The sequence below is a fragment of the Diuraphis noxia genome, unplaced genomic scaffold (genome assembly GCF_037042655.1).
Source record: "Diuraphis noxia isolate RWA-SAM2 unplaced genomic scaffold, SU_Dnox_SAM2 contig0004, whole genome shotgun sequence".
In the NCBI taxonomy this organism is placed as follows: domain Eukaryota; kingdom Metazoa; phylum Arthropoda; class Insecta; order Hemiptera; family Aphididae; genus Diuraphis; species Diuraphis noxia.
Window position 1 is genome coordinate 32,565,600 of NW_028301714.1, and position 13,788 is coordinate 32,579,387.

Here is a 13,788-nt window from a genome sequence, read left to right on the forward strand (position 1 = left end):
CCATTTTTAATGTCTGCTATTTAGGCGATACATATATCGTACAATATATATATCGTACTATATTGTATTAATATATTTTCAATACGATTATATTTAAATAAATGTAGGTCGAACCTCATTCGGCGCATGCGTGACGACGGTGTGACGTGTGCCTTCTATACTTAATAAAATCATTTATATTTTAGTATTTTTGATTATAATTAATTTGTATTATTTTTTTTTCACGAGTGGTTTCCGTGCTTTTTGAACCGCAATCACGCGTGTTTCCACACCTGTGCGCATTTATAAACACGACTTAAAAGCGTCGTTGCGACCGCGTGCATGTTCCGCTTTGACACTCGTGATTGAAATGTCGTGCATGAGGTGCTGTGGCGTCGAAGTCTCCGGCACGGGCTATCCATTATAATATAATTTACTAAAGATAATATTATTATACACAGATATATATGTATAATATAAATATGATATATTTTTATAATAATTATATTATGCGTGTAATGTATATACATTGGTATGTGTACACATACGAGTATATAGTATATGATTTTATTATATTATAATATAAATAGTACGCGCGATCTACAAACACTATTAACGCCCATTTATGAGCAAAAATGAAATTGAAAACAAATTTTAACGCGAAAAATTAAAAAGTTCGCTTAGAGGTTTGTACATTGAACAATAGAACGCCGTGGACGATTGCGTAAGGTCGTGTAAGACTACCGTGGTACATACGTACAAACGTTAGTATTATTTCACCGCTTACACGCCCGACGCTCGTCCTTCCCACAAATATAAGAATAAACATCATCACGAACGTAAAAAAAAATTTTAAAACCAGACGTACCTACCTATTTACGGGCCAGACGCACTAATTGTGGAATATAATAACTTTCACTGGGGCTGAACTATACGGCGAAAATAGTAAATAGTAATAATAATAGTAATTTATGCAAAGTAAAATGCGCGCAAACATAATATATTATATATACATATTTAGATATAATAATATATTCAGAAGAGAACAACACACACACACACACACACACACAGTTTTACGACTGCGCTACGGTTGGTTAAGCCGCCGTGAAAGTAAAGTCGTTCCACTACATAATATATATTATTGTACATATATACCTTTATTATTGTAATGTCAGAGCACGGCCGGCGCACGTTTAAATCCACACGCCGGCTATTTACATTTGCGCGCGGCGGCGAAGATCTTCGCGCGTGGCGGGCCACCGGTCCCCACCTCAGCCGAAGCGTTTTTATTTTTCATATTATTTTAATTGACGTCTCCCCCTTTCGCCTTTTACCTACAGGTACACGGTCGTTCCGCGGCAGTTTGCAGTTCGAGGCGCGCGATCAACATTTTATTGGCCGCTGTAATTTTTTTGTTTTATTTCAGCGCTCCGGAGGAATATGCATGTCACCCACCAACTGTACCTCTACGCTCTGCCGCAGTGCGCCGGGAACGTTCGCTGGAGACGATACCTGTATACATTTCTTCTTAGCGTTCTCTGTTGCTTCACTTTAAACCGTCGAAGTTATTAAATTGTCTTCGTCGGCTTAATAGTAATCGCTTTCGATCACGTTTTCGCCTCGAACGTGTTACAGTCGGTTAAGTGTTTGATGTGGTAAAAATGATGTGTTTGACTCTGTTGTGTCATGGTATTACTTAAGCAATTATTGTTTTACAATGTTTTTATCGTGTTACTGTTGAGTTCAAGAGTATCGGCTCGACGAAATGGTGATTGGTGTTATTGTTATACTTAACATTATAATAGGCTTGTTTCGGTGACGGTTAATATTGCGCAGACTATTATCATTTACTTGCAAACATGACTCTAAGACTCGTTTTTAGAATCATGTCCGCAACACTTTAATGTCTGACGCGCTAATAAAAACGCTTTTTTATTACGATAACAATATAGTATCGTCATTAAGGCTGGAAAATCGATTGAATGAAATCCGAACGAATTCGATCTATATCTGCGTTCCTTATAATACTGTACTTTACTCTATTTATAAACACGCAATGTCATTTGGCGATTTCAGTGGTCGGATGCTCTGCGCACTATGAATGTCCGTCCGGACAAGCATGTATTGCGAATCAGTGCCAAAACCCGTGTCAACATAACAATCCATGTAATTCACAACAAGACTGTCAAGTACAAGACCATCAACCAGTTTGCTTGAAACGTAAGTGTTGCAATCGCTGTTATTATATGCTAATTGTAGATAATTATATCGTCTCCTCTTACTCCTTATTCCTTGACCTGTATATTTTGTTAGTTAAATGTACGAAACATTTCTAACATATTTTATTATTATTATTATGATTATTAATATTATTATTTATTACCTACTCTGTTTGTTACAATCAGACTACAAAAATCATCATTATATCACTCAGCTGTTATATAGGTCATATTTCAAAGGTCAACTATCAATCAGATAATTTGTAAGACAATATTTTCGAAATAACTATTGTCACGTTTTTTTTTCTCTTCCCTACACTCTAATTTAATTTATTACTATACAATTATTGATTATAAGATTTATTTTTATCAAGAAAAAAATAACTACCAAAATTATTTGGTTAGCAAACTGAATATTCTAAGATTTCAAAATCATTATATTATTATTGTCGTGGGTGTAACGCTTAATAAGCACAACGAAATAACTTGGTTTATGTTTTTAATGTTGGTCAGGATTGCCTTATATATTTGTGTTTTCGATTTTCTTCATAACATAATGGCATATTGAAATATGTAGGTACTCTAAACCACCAAGTTTCCATTCATTAAATTCAATTTACGCGATGTTTAGCTTTGCGCACTATACTTATGTGTAGTAGGTACCAAATGTATGTGTAAATATATTTATAAAAATATTTTGTATGATATTATGTACCTCATAAAGAATATATGACATAGTCTTCCTCTATACTTCCACTATAACATTTTTTTTTTTATAGTAGTACAAAAAGATACAATTTAAATAATTTAAATTTTATTTACATAGTGTGCCAATGCCAAAAGAACGTACACTGTCAAAACGGTTACGTATGTGATGGATGCAACTGTATATTATCGAGTAAGCTATTCTATCTCTATAAAACTGCCAAACCCTTTTCAAAATTATTTAAATATTTTCTTAGATTTTATTGAATTTTAAATTTGGAAATTATTATTATTATTATTATATTATTTTTTTTAATGTATAGGTCAAGATCCTGTTGCGATCCCAGGATGCGAGCATTGCCCGACCGGTGTACCATGTGATACTGTAACTGGAGCTTGCGCTAAAGGTATGTGCAAGTATTAATTCAAATGAAATAATATTAAGATAATAGATGTGTTGCTGTTTTTAAAACTTCCTAACTCCTTCCTTATATAATTACGACTTCAAGACATCTGATGAAGATTCAAGCATCGAAAGATCATTGACGATACTTGCTTCTTTACTTTCTCTTTAATTGCTTGACCTAATGTAAAAAGTCTTTATTTCCTATAGTTCTATTATGTAAATAAATTCGTCATTTCTATTATCATGTAAATATTATGTGAATATACGTGTCAGATAGCAGCACATCTCAATGTTATTTTTAACGAAAGTGAATACGTAAAATAAGCGTTTGTTTGTATTATATACAATCAAAACTCAAAAATAACATTTTGTATGTCGTTGAAGTAATTGTAAAAAAATTTCAATATTGGATAGACTTGTGGGAATTTTGGGGGGGGAATGTGACGCAAAAGCACAGACTGCAGCATGGGGAACATTATATTATATTATAGTTACATACATATAAAATACAAAAATATACAGAGGACTATATCGCATGTGTATTTAAATTTATAAAGATTATAATACAGTAAGTAAAATTGTTTAGTTATGAACAACTTTAGATATTATACGTAGGTACCTAATCGGCTCTCGAGTTGATATTATTGTACAATGGGTTGCATGAGTTATCAATAATCTTGTTTTCTATTAAATGCTTTACACATATCAAACATACACTATAGTAATGTAGTATATTGTTATTATATAATAAACATTTCAGTTTAAAATATCATATCGAATCAATAAATCTCCACTATGACGAGAGGATTTTATTTATTTTCGTATTGTTGTGCACTTATACTATTGTAGTATCATAGTTATTAAGAGTATTTAGTTGTTTAATCGATTTCACCCTATGCACGAAAGTACGTGTACCTACTAAATGTGTGCATTTGACTCCTTTACATTAATGATCATTAAGAATGTGTTCCTAACTTGTGTAGAATATAATTTTTTCTTATCATAGATATCATATATAATATATATAGGTACGTATTATATTATAGTAGATAAATGCTGTCAATTTTATTTTAGATTTAAACATTAATATATTTCATCATTATTTATATCACTGATACCTAATGTGATATTATACACAATAAAACGCCCTCACACACACACACACACACACACACACACACACACACACATACACATTATTCGCTTGTTTAACTAGGTATATCGTGTGCATGCAACGGTGATCAGAGCTTTATTAACAACGGAGAAACCTCCACAAGTCTGAATGAAATTAATAATGATTTTTTTTAAATACTACAAAAGCGCCTTTATGTCATAACAGAGAGAACAGACGCTTATGTAGTTCTGGAACAAAATATATTGTTAACTTTCGTTTGTTTCGAATACAGTCTCGTAATTTTGACAAACAAATGAAATGCAACAGTATTATTGCGTTTTTTTTTTTTATGTATAAAAAGCTTTCACTTTGAAGTCTAATTTTAATCTTTTAACAGTTACTAACTATTTGTTTTTAATGTGTGTTGTTCCTGCTTTTGTACAAAACACAGTAGACTCATTACCGCAATACACTGTTACAACCGTCACAACTAACGATGTACTAATATCTAGCCTAAGCACTGAAAACTTAAATGTATTGACCGAAATTACTACCATCCCTGAATTCGATACGACCGATAAAACTGACCGATTTTCGGCAACCGAGATTAATCAAATAATAATTAATTCTTCAGTTCCAACGAAAATGTTTAAAGGGGATGACTTAAATTTCGATGAAAATTATGTGTCCGATATAACTACGATTGAACCGATAACAACTGATAGTCTAACAATTACCGAACCTTCGATAAAATCATTTGATGAGTACACAACCAAAAACGAATTCAGTTTATCGGATGATCGAGAAGAAAACGAAAATAAAGTTAGTTCGACAAGTAGCCCTATTTGGATCGATTCAGAAGAAAAAACGACACCTATAACTAGAACTGATATAAATGAAGAAAATGAAACTAATACAAATATATTTCAGCACGTTACATCAGAACTCAACTTTAAAATAAGTACTGTTTCTAATTTAATAAACAACAGTGATCAATATATTGATAATTCAACCCAATATTTTGCACCACAAATAGTTGAAAAAACAACATTATATGATAACAATGCAGAATTGATTACTTTTAACGATGGTACTGAATCCACTTTAATGACTACTATAACCAATTCTCAGACATCAACAATCAAAACTACTATGATTTCAAATCAAATGCAGCAAAATTCGTTTAAGGCGACAACCTTAAATCCTTTAGAAAACGAAACAAAATATTTCAATGAGAATTTTGACGACAATTTATCGTTGACCACTGACACATCAGATGTTACTATTGACCTGAATTTAATCACAGAAAGTGTCACTAAATCACAAAATAAAATAAACATTCAACCATCTGAGTTTTTGAAAGATTTATCAGAAACAACCACAATTGGTGAGTCTAATACATTTTCCTCGACTATAGCATCTAATGATTTTAAGACTAAAACTACCGATGATTTGATAAACGATATAGATATGACTACCCAAAATGTGATTCGAGGTTATGATTCAAATAATATGATAGAAATAACGACAAAAAATAATAAGAAAAATCTTATAGTGTTAAATAATGATGGTGATAATAATGAGCAAGTTACATCAACAATGTTCGATAATGATATTATATTCACAAGTACTGACAAAAGTATATTATTATTTAATAAAAATGAACCAACAGAAAGTTCAACGAACCCTATAATTTCCCAAACTTTCGAAGACACTTTAAATGTAGATACTAAACAAAATGTTTTGGAAACTACATCAAATTCAAATTGTATACCCAGTACTGTTGAAAGTATAAGCGAACATTTTGAATTGACAACGGAAAATTCAAACGAATCTATGAATTCTAGAACAATTTATTTTGATGAAGAAAATGAAATAAAAAATAATGTACAAGGTACAACAAAGTCATATTCAGAAATAAATAACGAATATGATAAAAACAACGTAGAAAACAGCTCGACGGAAAGACCTCGTGTTGTACAATTTAGCACCACTACAGTTCCTACTGAATTAGATAAGAATCTGCAAGTTAAAAATATTTCTTCAATTTTAAAAACTACTACGTCGAATGTACTACCTGTGTCTATAAGTACAATAGACAACCAAGAAAGTACAACACTAGTTACATTAAACAAATTCATAAGTTCCAAATTTAATGACACAACTTATTTGAACGTGAATGAAGAACAAACTACAAAGTCTTACATTTTAGAAACTACTTTTAATTATTTAAATGAGGTTACTGATCAATATAATGAAAACAATCAAGAACTCACCACGAAAAGTTCAGAAAATATTGTCGATATTTTCGCTATAAATACAACTGACATAATTGATGAAGAAAACATATTTCTCAATACAACTAATAATTCCACTACGCCTTCAATGACCACAATTGAAAACATACGAATCGATACCGATATAATACAAGACGATAGAACTTCTACTATTTTCAAGAAACTAAATGGTGTTGGTACGACATCTATAAATTTACTATACGAAGACATAGAAATTACAACGGTAAATTCGACCAATAAAAATAAAATAGAAAACGATTTTACACTTATTAGTACAATAGAAACAACTCTACGCCCGATGACAATTAGTTCAAATGCAGAAATCATAACTTCAAATAATCAAATTGGCGAGTACACAACCGTGAACAGCGTTATTTCCAATAACTCAACCGAAGAAAACACTCAACGACCTATACTAACAGATGATGTCGAAGCGGCAACGACCGTGACAACACTCAATCAACAAGCGACGAACGAATCAGTCGCGAGTCCATCTAATTTGACTGATAAAGGTGACGAAGTGATGACTAGTGTGCCCGAATTATCTACTCAGATCGTCGAATCGTCAATAATTCCTGGTTTGATAAACATAAACGATAGTAATGTATCTCAAGGCGTTATAAAAAAATGGGAAATGTTGTTCGGTGGTACAGGAAGTACAAGTGTACCGTCTGTAACTGAATCTACGACCGTAATGGGAACCCGTGGACTTACGACAGTAATTAATGGTGTGGAAGATACTGTATTAAACACAGAACCTACTGAAACAATTGCTTCAAAAGAAATTGTTTCCGAAAACCACCGACTAACAAACGATTCTGTAAACAACGATGAGGGTAATAGTAAGGTATATGATTCAACAACGACCGATCGTACACGTGGGAAAAATGAAAGCGTTATAACATTGACTAGCGCCGTAGATAGAGATGATACAATCTCTGTGAACGAAATGTATACAATGGATGATGAGGTAACCACTGGATCAGATTTTGAAAGAAAAAATGAATCTATTGTTTCAACACAAAGTCAAAGAGACCGGACCGATAACATTTTAGTAGGTGGCGACCAAACAACACAACAAATAATGACGTTCGATTCAGTAAATACCACTACAAATACACCAATGACGACTGACAGTGCGATATTTACATCTAAAGAAACGGATTTCAAATATGCAAATCGAGAAACCACCACGGTCACAATTATCACCATGGCTGATTGGATTAAAACTAATAGTGCCACTTCGAAAGCATCATCTAATGAAATTGATACCGAGAAAAGCGTAGTAAACAATTTATTGAAATCTCCGACAGAATCTAATGCACCCAAAAATGGTGATTCTTTTACGACTGATATTTCGTTGGAGCCGTTGGCAAAAACAGACGACGGAGACCAAGTGGAAACGTCCTCGATCATATCAATAAACGACGCTACTACTATGATAAATTTGTTTACGACTTCTATAGAAGTGCTTGTATCAAGTTTAAATACTAAAAACGATTCGAAAACGACTGCTGAAAATATTCCTAATGATGCAATTACAAATACATTTACAGAAAATTATGAGACCACGACTTTTACGGGCTCAAACAAAAGTGGTTTTCGCAATACGTCTTTAAATCCAAATGCAATTGATTTAACTACGATTCGAGAGACTACGGACATAACCCCTGAATTTAACGACACCACTGACAGCTCAACGGAGAGATTTACCGTTTTACCAGCCGAAGAGACTACGTTTAATTTCCAAACAGATTCCCCTTATTACAATAATGATTTTAATTACGAATCGACATCCCGCAATACTGACCAAAATACAACGGACTTGAATAATAATGATAATAATATGTTGACTACAACCGAATATACTATAACGTCTAAGAGCATTGAAATCGAAGATGTCACTATAATACCCGCAAACCACAACCAAACGAATATAAACAACAGCTACTCTGTACAACAAATAATAACCACAGCAACCAGAAAATGGTGTTGGAACGATACCGATTGTGACGCAGGCCACAAGTGTTTGGCAGCCAAGTGTCTACCAACAGGTGAAAGCCGCGTAAATAACTGTCCGCCAGGAATCATCACGTTACTGTGTCTTAAAGGTATAATTTACACTTAATACTAAAAAAAATTCCGCTTTTATATTAATTTGTGTTTTAGCATGTTTCTTATTTTAATTAAAGTATATTATATAGGTACGGAGTCCGCATTGTGTATCGTTATTATTTTTATTTGTTTGTCATGTTGTTAAAAATAGAGAAGAATCGAACAGAAACGTTAAAATTTTTCTTTTATATGCACGTGTCACATGTAAATATTAGTCAGTTCGACAAATTAATCAAATCAGTCAGTGCTTTAGCGTTTACATAGGTTCTGTATGTTCAAAAAAAGTCATTAATTTAATAAGTGAAACGTATTTACGTTTCTAATGTCTGAGGACTCTAGGATTAGGCTACTTTCACAAAAATGATAGTAATCGAAGCATGACTTAATAAAATAGCCACTGTATACTAAGATGCCATTGAATCACAGATTAAACGTTCGTCAATATTTAAATTAGATTTTCCAGTTTTTATTAAGTTCTCGATGCTCATTAAAATATATTATATTGCATATATATTATAAATTATAATCATGCACATTTCTAGTGATTACTTATGAAATATAATACATTTAATACATTAAAAACTTAACCATGTAATATGTAAAAATAAAATTAACACAACCAAAAAAAAAACAATTAATCTAAACTGGAATTTCCGAGTTAAATACTGATAAAATCTAATTCATTAAATGTTTAACTACATAACGATCAGTTATTTTTAATATTAATGCATGTAATAATGATATGTAAATAACACTAATCATGTACATATATATATATAATACCATACAGCACCAGGTACCGCGAAAAAGCCACAAGTATGCGAATCCGACACGGAATGTCTGGAGTCGGAAGCTTGTTACATGGGTCAGTGTGAGAATTTGTGTAGTTTTTCAACGATTTGTGCACCAAATGCCAAATGTCACGTTATAAAGCACAGACCCGTTTGTTCGTGTCCCCCAGGATACGAAGGGAACCCGGCGACTAAGTGTTATCAACCGAAACTGTGTAAGACTAATCACATCACTAATTTCATATTTTGATATAAATATATTTTGATTTAATATTAATGATTAACATGATTTACCAATATAATAATAATTATTATTATCGTAATATAATAAATTAATCATTAATATTCTAAAAGAAAACACACACATGAAAGACACAATCACTGTAAGATAACGACAATAGATGTATATTTGTACAAATAGGACCTTCTATGTTTCATGTAAAATAGTTGATAATGTTGATATCATATAATATAATATTTTATAGTTTACGCATAGAGTTGTATAATATAAACGCGGGGTTATCATAATCATGTAAAATGTAAATACATATACATACATCTTTATAATATACCCACTACGGTACCACTCTTCTTGGGTACCGTCTAATTTTTTTACCTATTTAATTTATTTTTTAATGGTTAAAAATTCTTCTTCTTATCTATATTTTATTTTATTTTTACCCCACTCCAAATTTAGTAACTTGTAATACGAACAATGATTGTACGAACGGTGAAGTTTGCATCCAGCAAATTTGCCAAAACCAGTGCACCGTTCATAACCCATGCGCTCAAAACGCAGCATGCATTAACACTGCTCATGGAGTCGATTGTAGCTGCGTAGAAGGATTTCAAGGCAACGGATTTGTAGGATGTTTACCAGGTTAGTTGTGATCCATATTAAATTTAAATTATTTATTAGTCATTGATTTACTACCCTTACAAATGGCTAATTTATGTTTTCGTTCAATAACATTCGTTGTCACCGAGGAATTCTAAAATTTGATGGTATATTATGATATCGATGTTTATTTAAATTAATATAAATTTTATATTTAAAAATACGTATTATTTTGGGTAGATATCATCTATATCTGTAGGTTAGGAACAAAAATTTAAATTATGACTTTATAATATGCCCAAGTTAAACAAAATTATTATGTATGGTAATTCTTCCAATAATTGTTAATGAAAATGTTAATAATATTTTGTTATCAATATTTTTACAATTATTATATTTATTACAAATTAAAACATAATAATTTAAAAAACGACACGATTACTAAGTAATTATATCACACATTCATAACAATACTGGGTTACTATAATAGCTCAATAGGTTTGCTTACACAATTAATTTACTTGTTGGTATATTTTTAATTTAAGGAATGAAACATGCTTATTAAGTACATTCGAATTAAATTGTTATTGATATTGGTGTTTTTAAATTCCATTAAAAACAATCTTATTCATAGTATCATGTGTGTAAACTGTTTTGAAGCTAAGGGGATCAAAAATATTTTCATTATAGTCGTATTATGTTTTCATGATAATTAAAACAATAATTTATTTTGAATTGTAACATTTTTTTTATTTTGTAATTGTAACGTAAGGTTAAATAAACTCCTTAAAAATCGAGGAATATTTTTTATCTTGCCATAATATCGATAATGATTATTAACCAATTTAAAATACGTGGTTCAAAAAATACGAGATATACCTTGTGTCTATACACATTTTAGTTATGTAGTATATATTGTATTTATTAACAGAAAAATATTCTTAAAATAAGCTAATAGAAAATACTTATAAGTTAGAATAGTTCTCATAAAAATGTATTATTATTGATATAATATTCGTTATTTTCAATTTTAACAGTTTAATCACACCACTTTAATATTTTTTAGTTCGATCTTACAAGCCCATTTGCCAATACAACGAAGATTGTCCTCCAGATAAATTATGTGATCGATTAAATCGTGTCTGTATAAATCCTTGTGCGGAAGACTCTTGTGGTGAAAATGCAGAGTGTTATCCTGTTAACCACGGTACAGAATGCAGATGTTTAGAAGGCCATCAAGGAAATCCATACATCACTTGTGCATCAGGTATATTAATGATATATATTTTTAATTAAGTTATATAACTACAATGCTACATTCATAATTATATAAGTATCTATAATAATATTGTTTTATTATTAGTCACCGGATGTCGGTCGAATGAAGAATGCTCAACTAATGAAGCTTGCATCAATGGAAAATGCTCTAACCCATGTCGATGTGGTCCAAATGCTGTGTGCGACGTTATAAATCATAAAGCAACATGCAAGTGTCTTGCCGGCTACAATGGAAATCCATTATTAGGATGTCAAGGTAATTACTGAATATAATTTTTCTGTCATTACAAATAGTAGTTTGATGTTTTAAAGTTTATTCACAATAATCAAAATAAATGATGATATATATTTAATATAATTTTAGTACCTCAAAATCCATGTGATCCAAATCCTTGTGGAATGCACGCTCTTTGCGAAATTGACAATGGAAATCCAATTTGCTACTGTCCAAAAGGAATGACAGGAAATCCATTTAAAAGTTGCAGTAAGTTTAAATTCAAAATTTATCACTTAGCATATCATATTAATTAATTTTAGTGTATTTCAAATCAAGCAAAATAAGTCATGCTATATTTTTAGCACTTGTACATATTTATAATCAGATACTTTATAAAATTTCTTTAATTTTAGTTCCTGAAGGTGATGAATGCTCACCAAATCCATGTGGTCCTTACTCTGGATGCAGAGTAGTACAAGGTTCTGCAGTTTGTTTCTGTTTATCTGAATATGAAGGGGATCCTCCTATTACACCTTGCCGTTTACCAACCAATCCATGTACACCCTCTCCGTGTGGACCTAACACTCAGTGTACATTGCTGGATAACGGATTTGCTAAATGTACATGTTTACCAGGATATATTGAGAGTCCAAACACAATACGTGGATGCGTAGAAAAAAAGAATCCATGTGAGCCAAATCCTTGCGGACAAAGTGCAGTATGCGATCCAAACAGGCAACCATCATGCTTCTGCCCTGAGCCATTAATTGGAAATCCATATAAGTTTTGTGGTGGTATGTATTAAAGTACTATTAAATATATTCTAATTAAAAATTTAATTTGGAATTTATTACAAAATGATTTTTAGAATCACTAAAAACCTTATGCCAACCGGGACCTTGTGGAGCAAATGCTGATTGTTATGTAACTGGAAGCAATGAACAGTGTTATTGTAAAAATGGCTATTCAGGAAACCCTTACGATGGTTGTAGTTTAATTCCAACGAGCCCTTGTGAACCAAATCCATGTGGAAAATATGCATATTGCAAAATTTCATCTGAAGGTACTGTACAAATATTTTTAAATTTACATCAACAATTTAATATTAATTTGTTAAAATTTTTAACTATTAAATAGGAAAACCGTTATGTTTCTGTCCTGATGGTATGGGTGGAGATCCATTAACAGGATGTAGAGGCCCGGAATGTACAACAAATGATGATTGCCCTTGGGATAAATCATGCTTAGGTTATAAATGTAATAATCCATGTCCAGGAGCGTGTGGAGTAGGAGCTTCGTGCAAAGTTGAAAAACATCGTCCTGTATGTACGTGTGATCGTGGATTAACTGGAAATCCATTTTTCCGTTGTTATCAAATAAGTAAGTTATTATAACTAATAACTATAGTTGATTTATAGGTGTATTAATAAAATAATAAAATATTATCTTTGATTATTTATTTATAAAAGGTTCAGATCCAGCTCCAACTGGAAATCCATGTTTGCCTAACCCATGCGGAATTAATACAGAATGTAAAATTCAAAATCGTAAACCCGTATGTACATGCCTAACAAATTTTGTTGGAGATCCTAAGAATGGATGTCAGCCAGAGTGCGTTTTAAATACTGATTGTAAGAATCATCAAGCTTGCATTGATTACCGATGTCGAGATCCATGTGCATTTGGTAACATCTGTGGTCTTGGAGCCGTATGCCAATGCAAAGATCATACACCACTATGTTCTTGTAGAGAAGGTTTTGTTGGTGATCCATTCTTACAATGTTTACCAAAACGTAAGAATTAAATAAATTAAATATATTAAACAT

General features: G+C 31.6%; 1 protein-coding gene across 2 annotated transcripts in view; it reads left to right on the top strand.

Annotated features, from left to right (window-relative positions):
- Window positions 1–13,788, top strand: part of dpy (fibrillin-like protein dumpy) — a 125,565-nt gene that overhangs the window by 56,364 nt on the left and 55,413 nt on the right. Inside the window, exons 43-54 of one of the 2 annotated variants that reach the window (XM_089227647.1) lie at window positions 2,059–2,202; window positions 3,028–3,099; window positions 3,230–3,313; window positions 9,629–9,844; window positions 10,327–10,509; window positions 11,534–11,734; window positions 11,831–12,001; window positions 12,110–12,229; window positions 12,376–12,756; window positions 12,831–13,025; window positions 13,100–13,342; window positions 13,432–13,755. In XM_089227647.1, the coding sequence (XP_089083773.1) occupies window positions 2,059–2,202; window positions 3,028–3,099; window positions 3,230–3,313; window positions 9,629–9,844; window positions 10,327–10,509; window positions 11,534–11,734; window positions 11,831–12,001; window positions 12,110–12,229; window positions 12,376–12,756; window positions 12,831–13,025; window positions 13,100–13,342; window positions 13,432–13,755 (2,334 nt within the window). Of the gene's footprint in view, window positions 1–2,058; window positions 2,203–3,027; window positions 3,100–3,229; window positions 3,314–4,819; window positions 8,835–9,628; window positions 9,845–10,326; window positions 10,510–11,533; window positions 11,735–11,830; window positions 12,002–12,109; window positions 12,230–12,375; window positions 12,757–12,830; window positions 13,026–13,099; window positions 13,343–13,431; window positions 13,756–13,788 lie in introns of those variants that run through there. The other variant, XM_089227648.1, reaches the window with a different exon arrangement.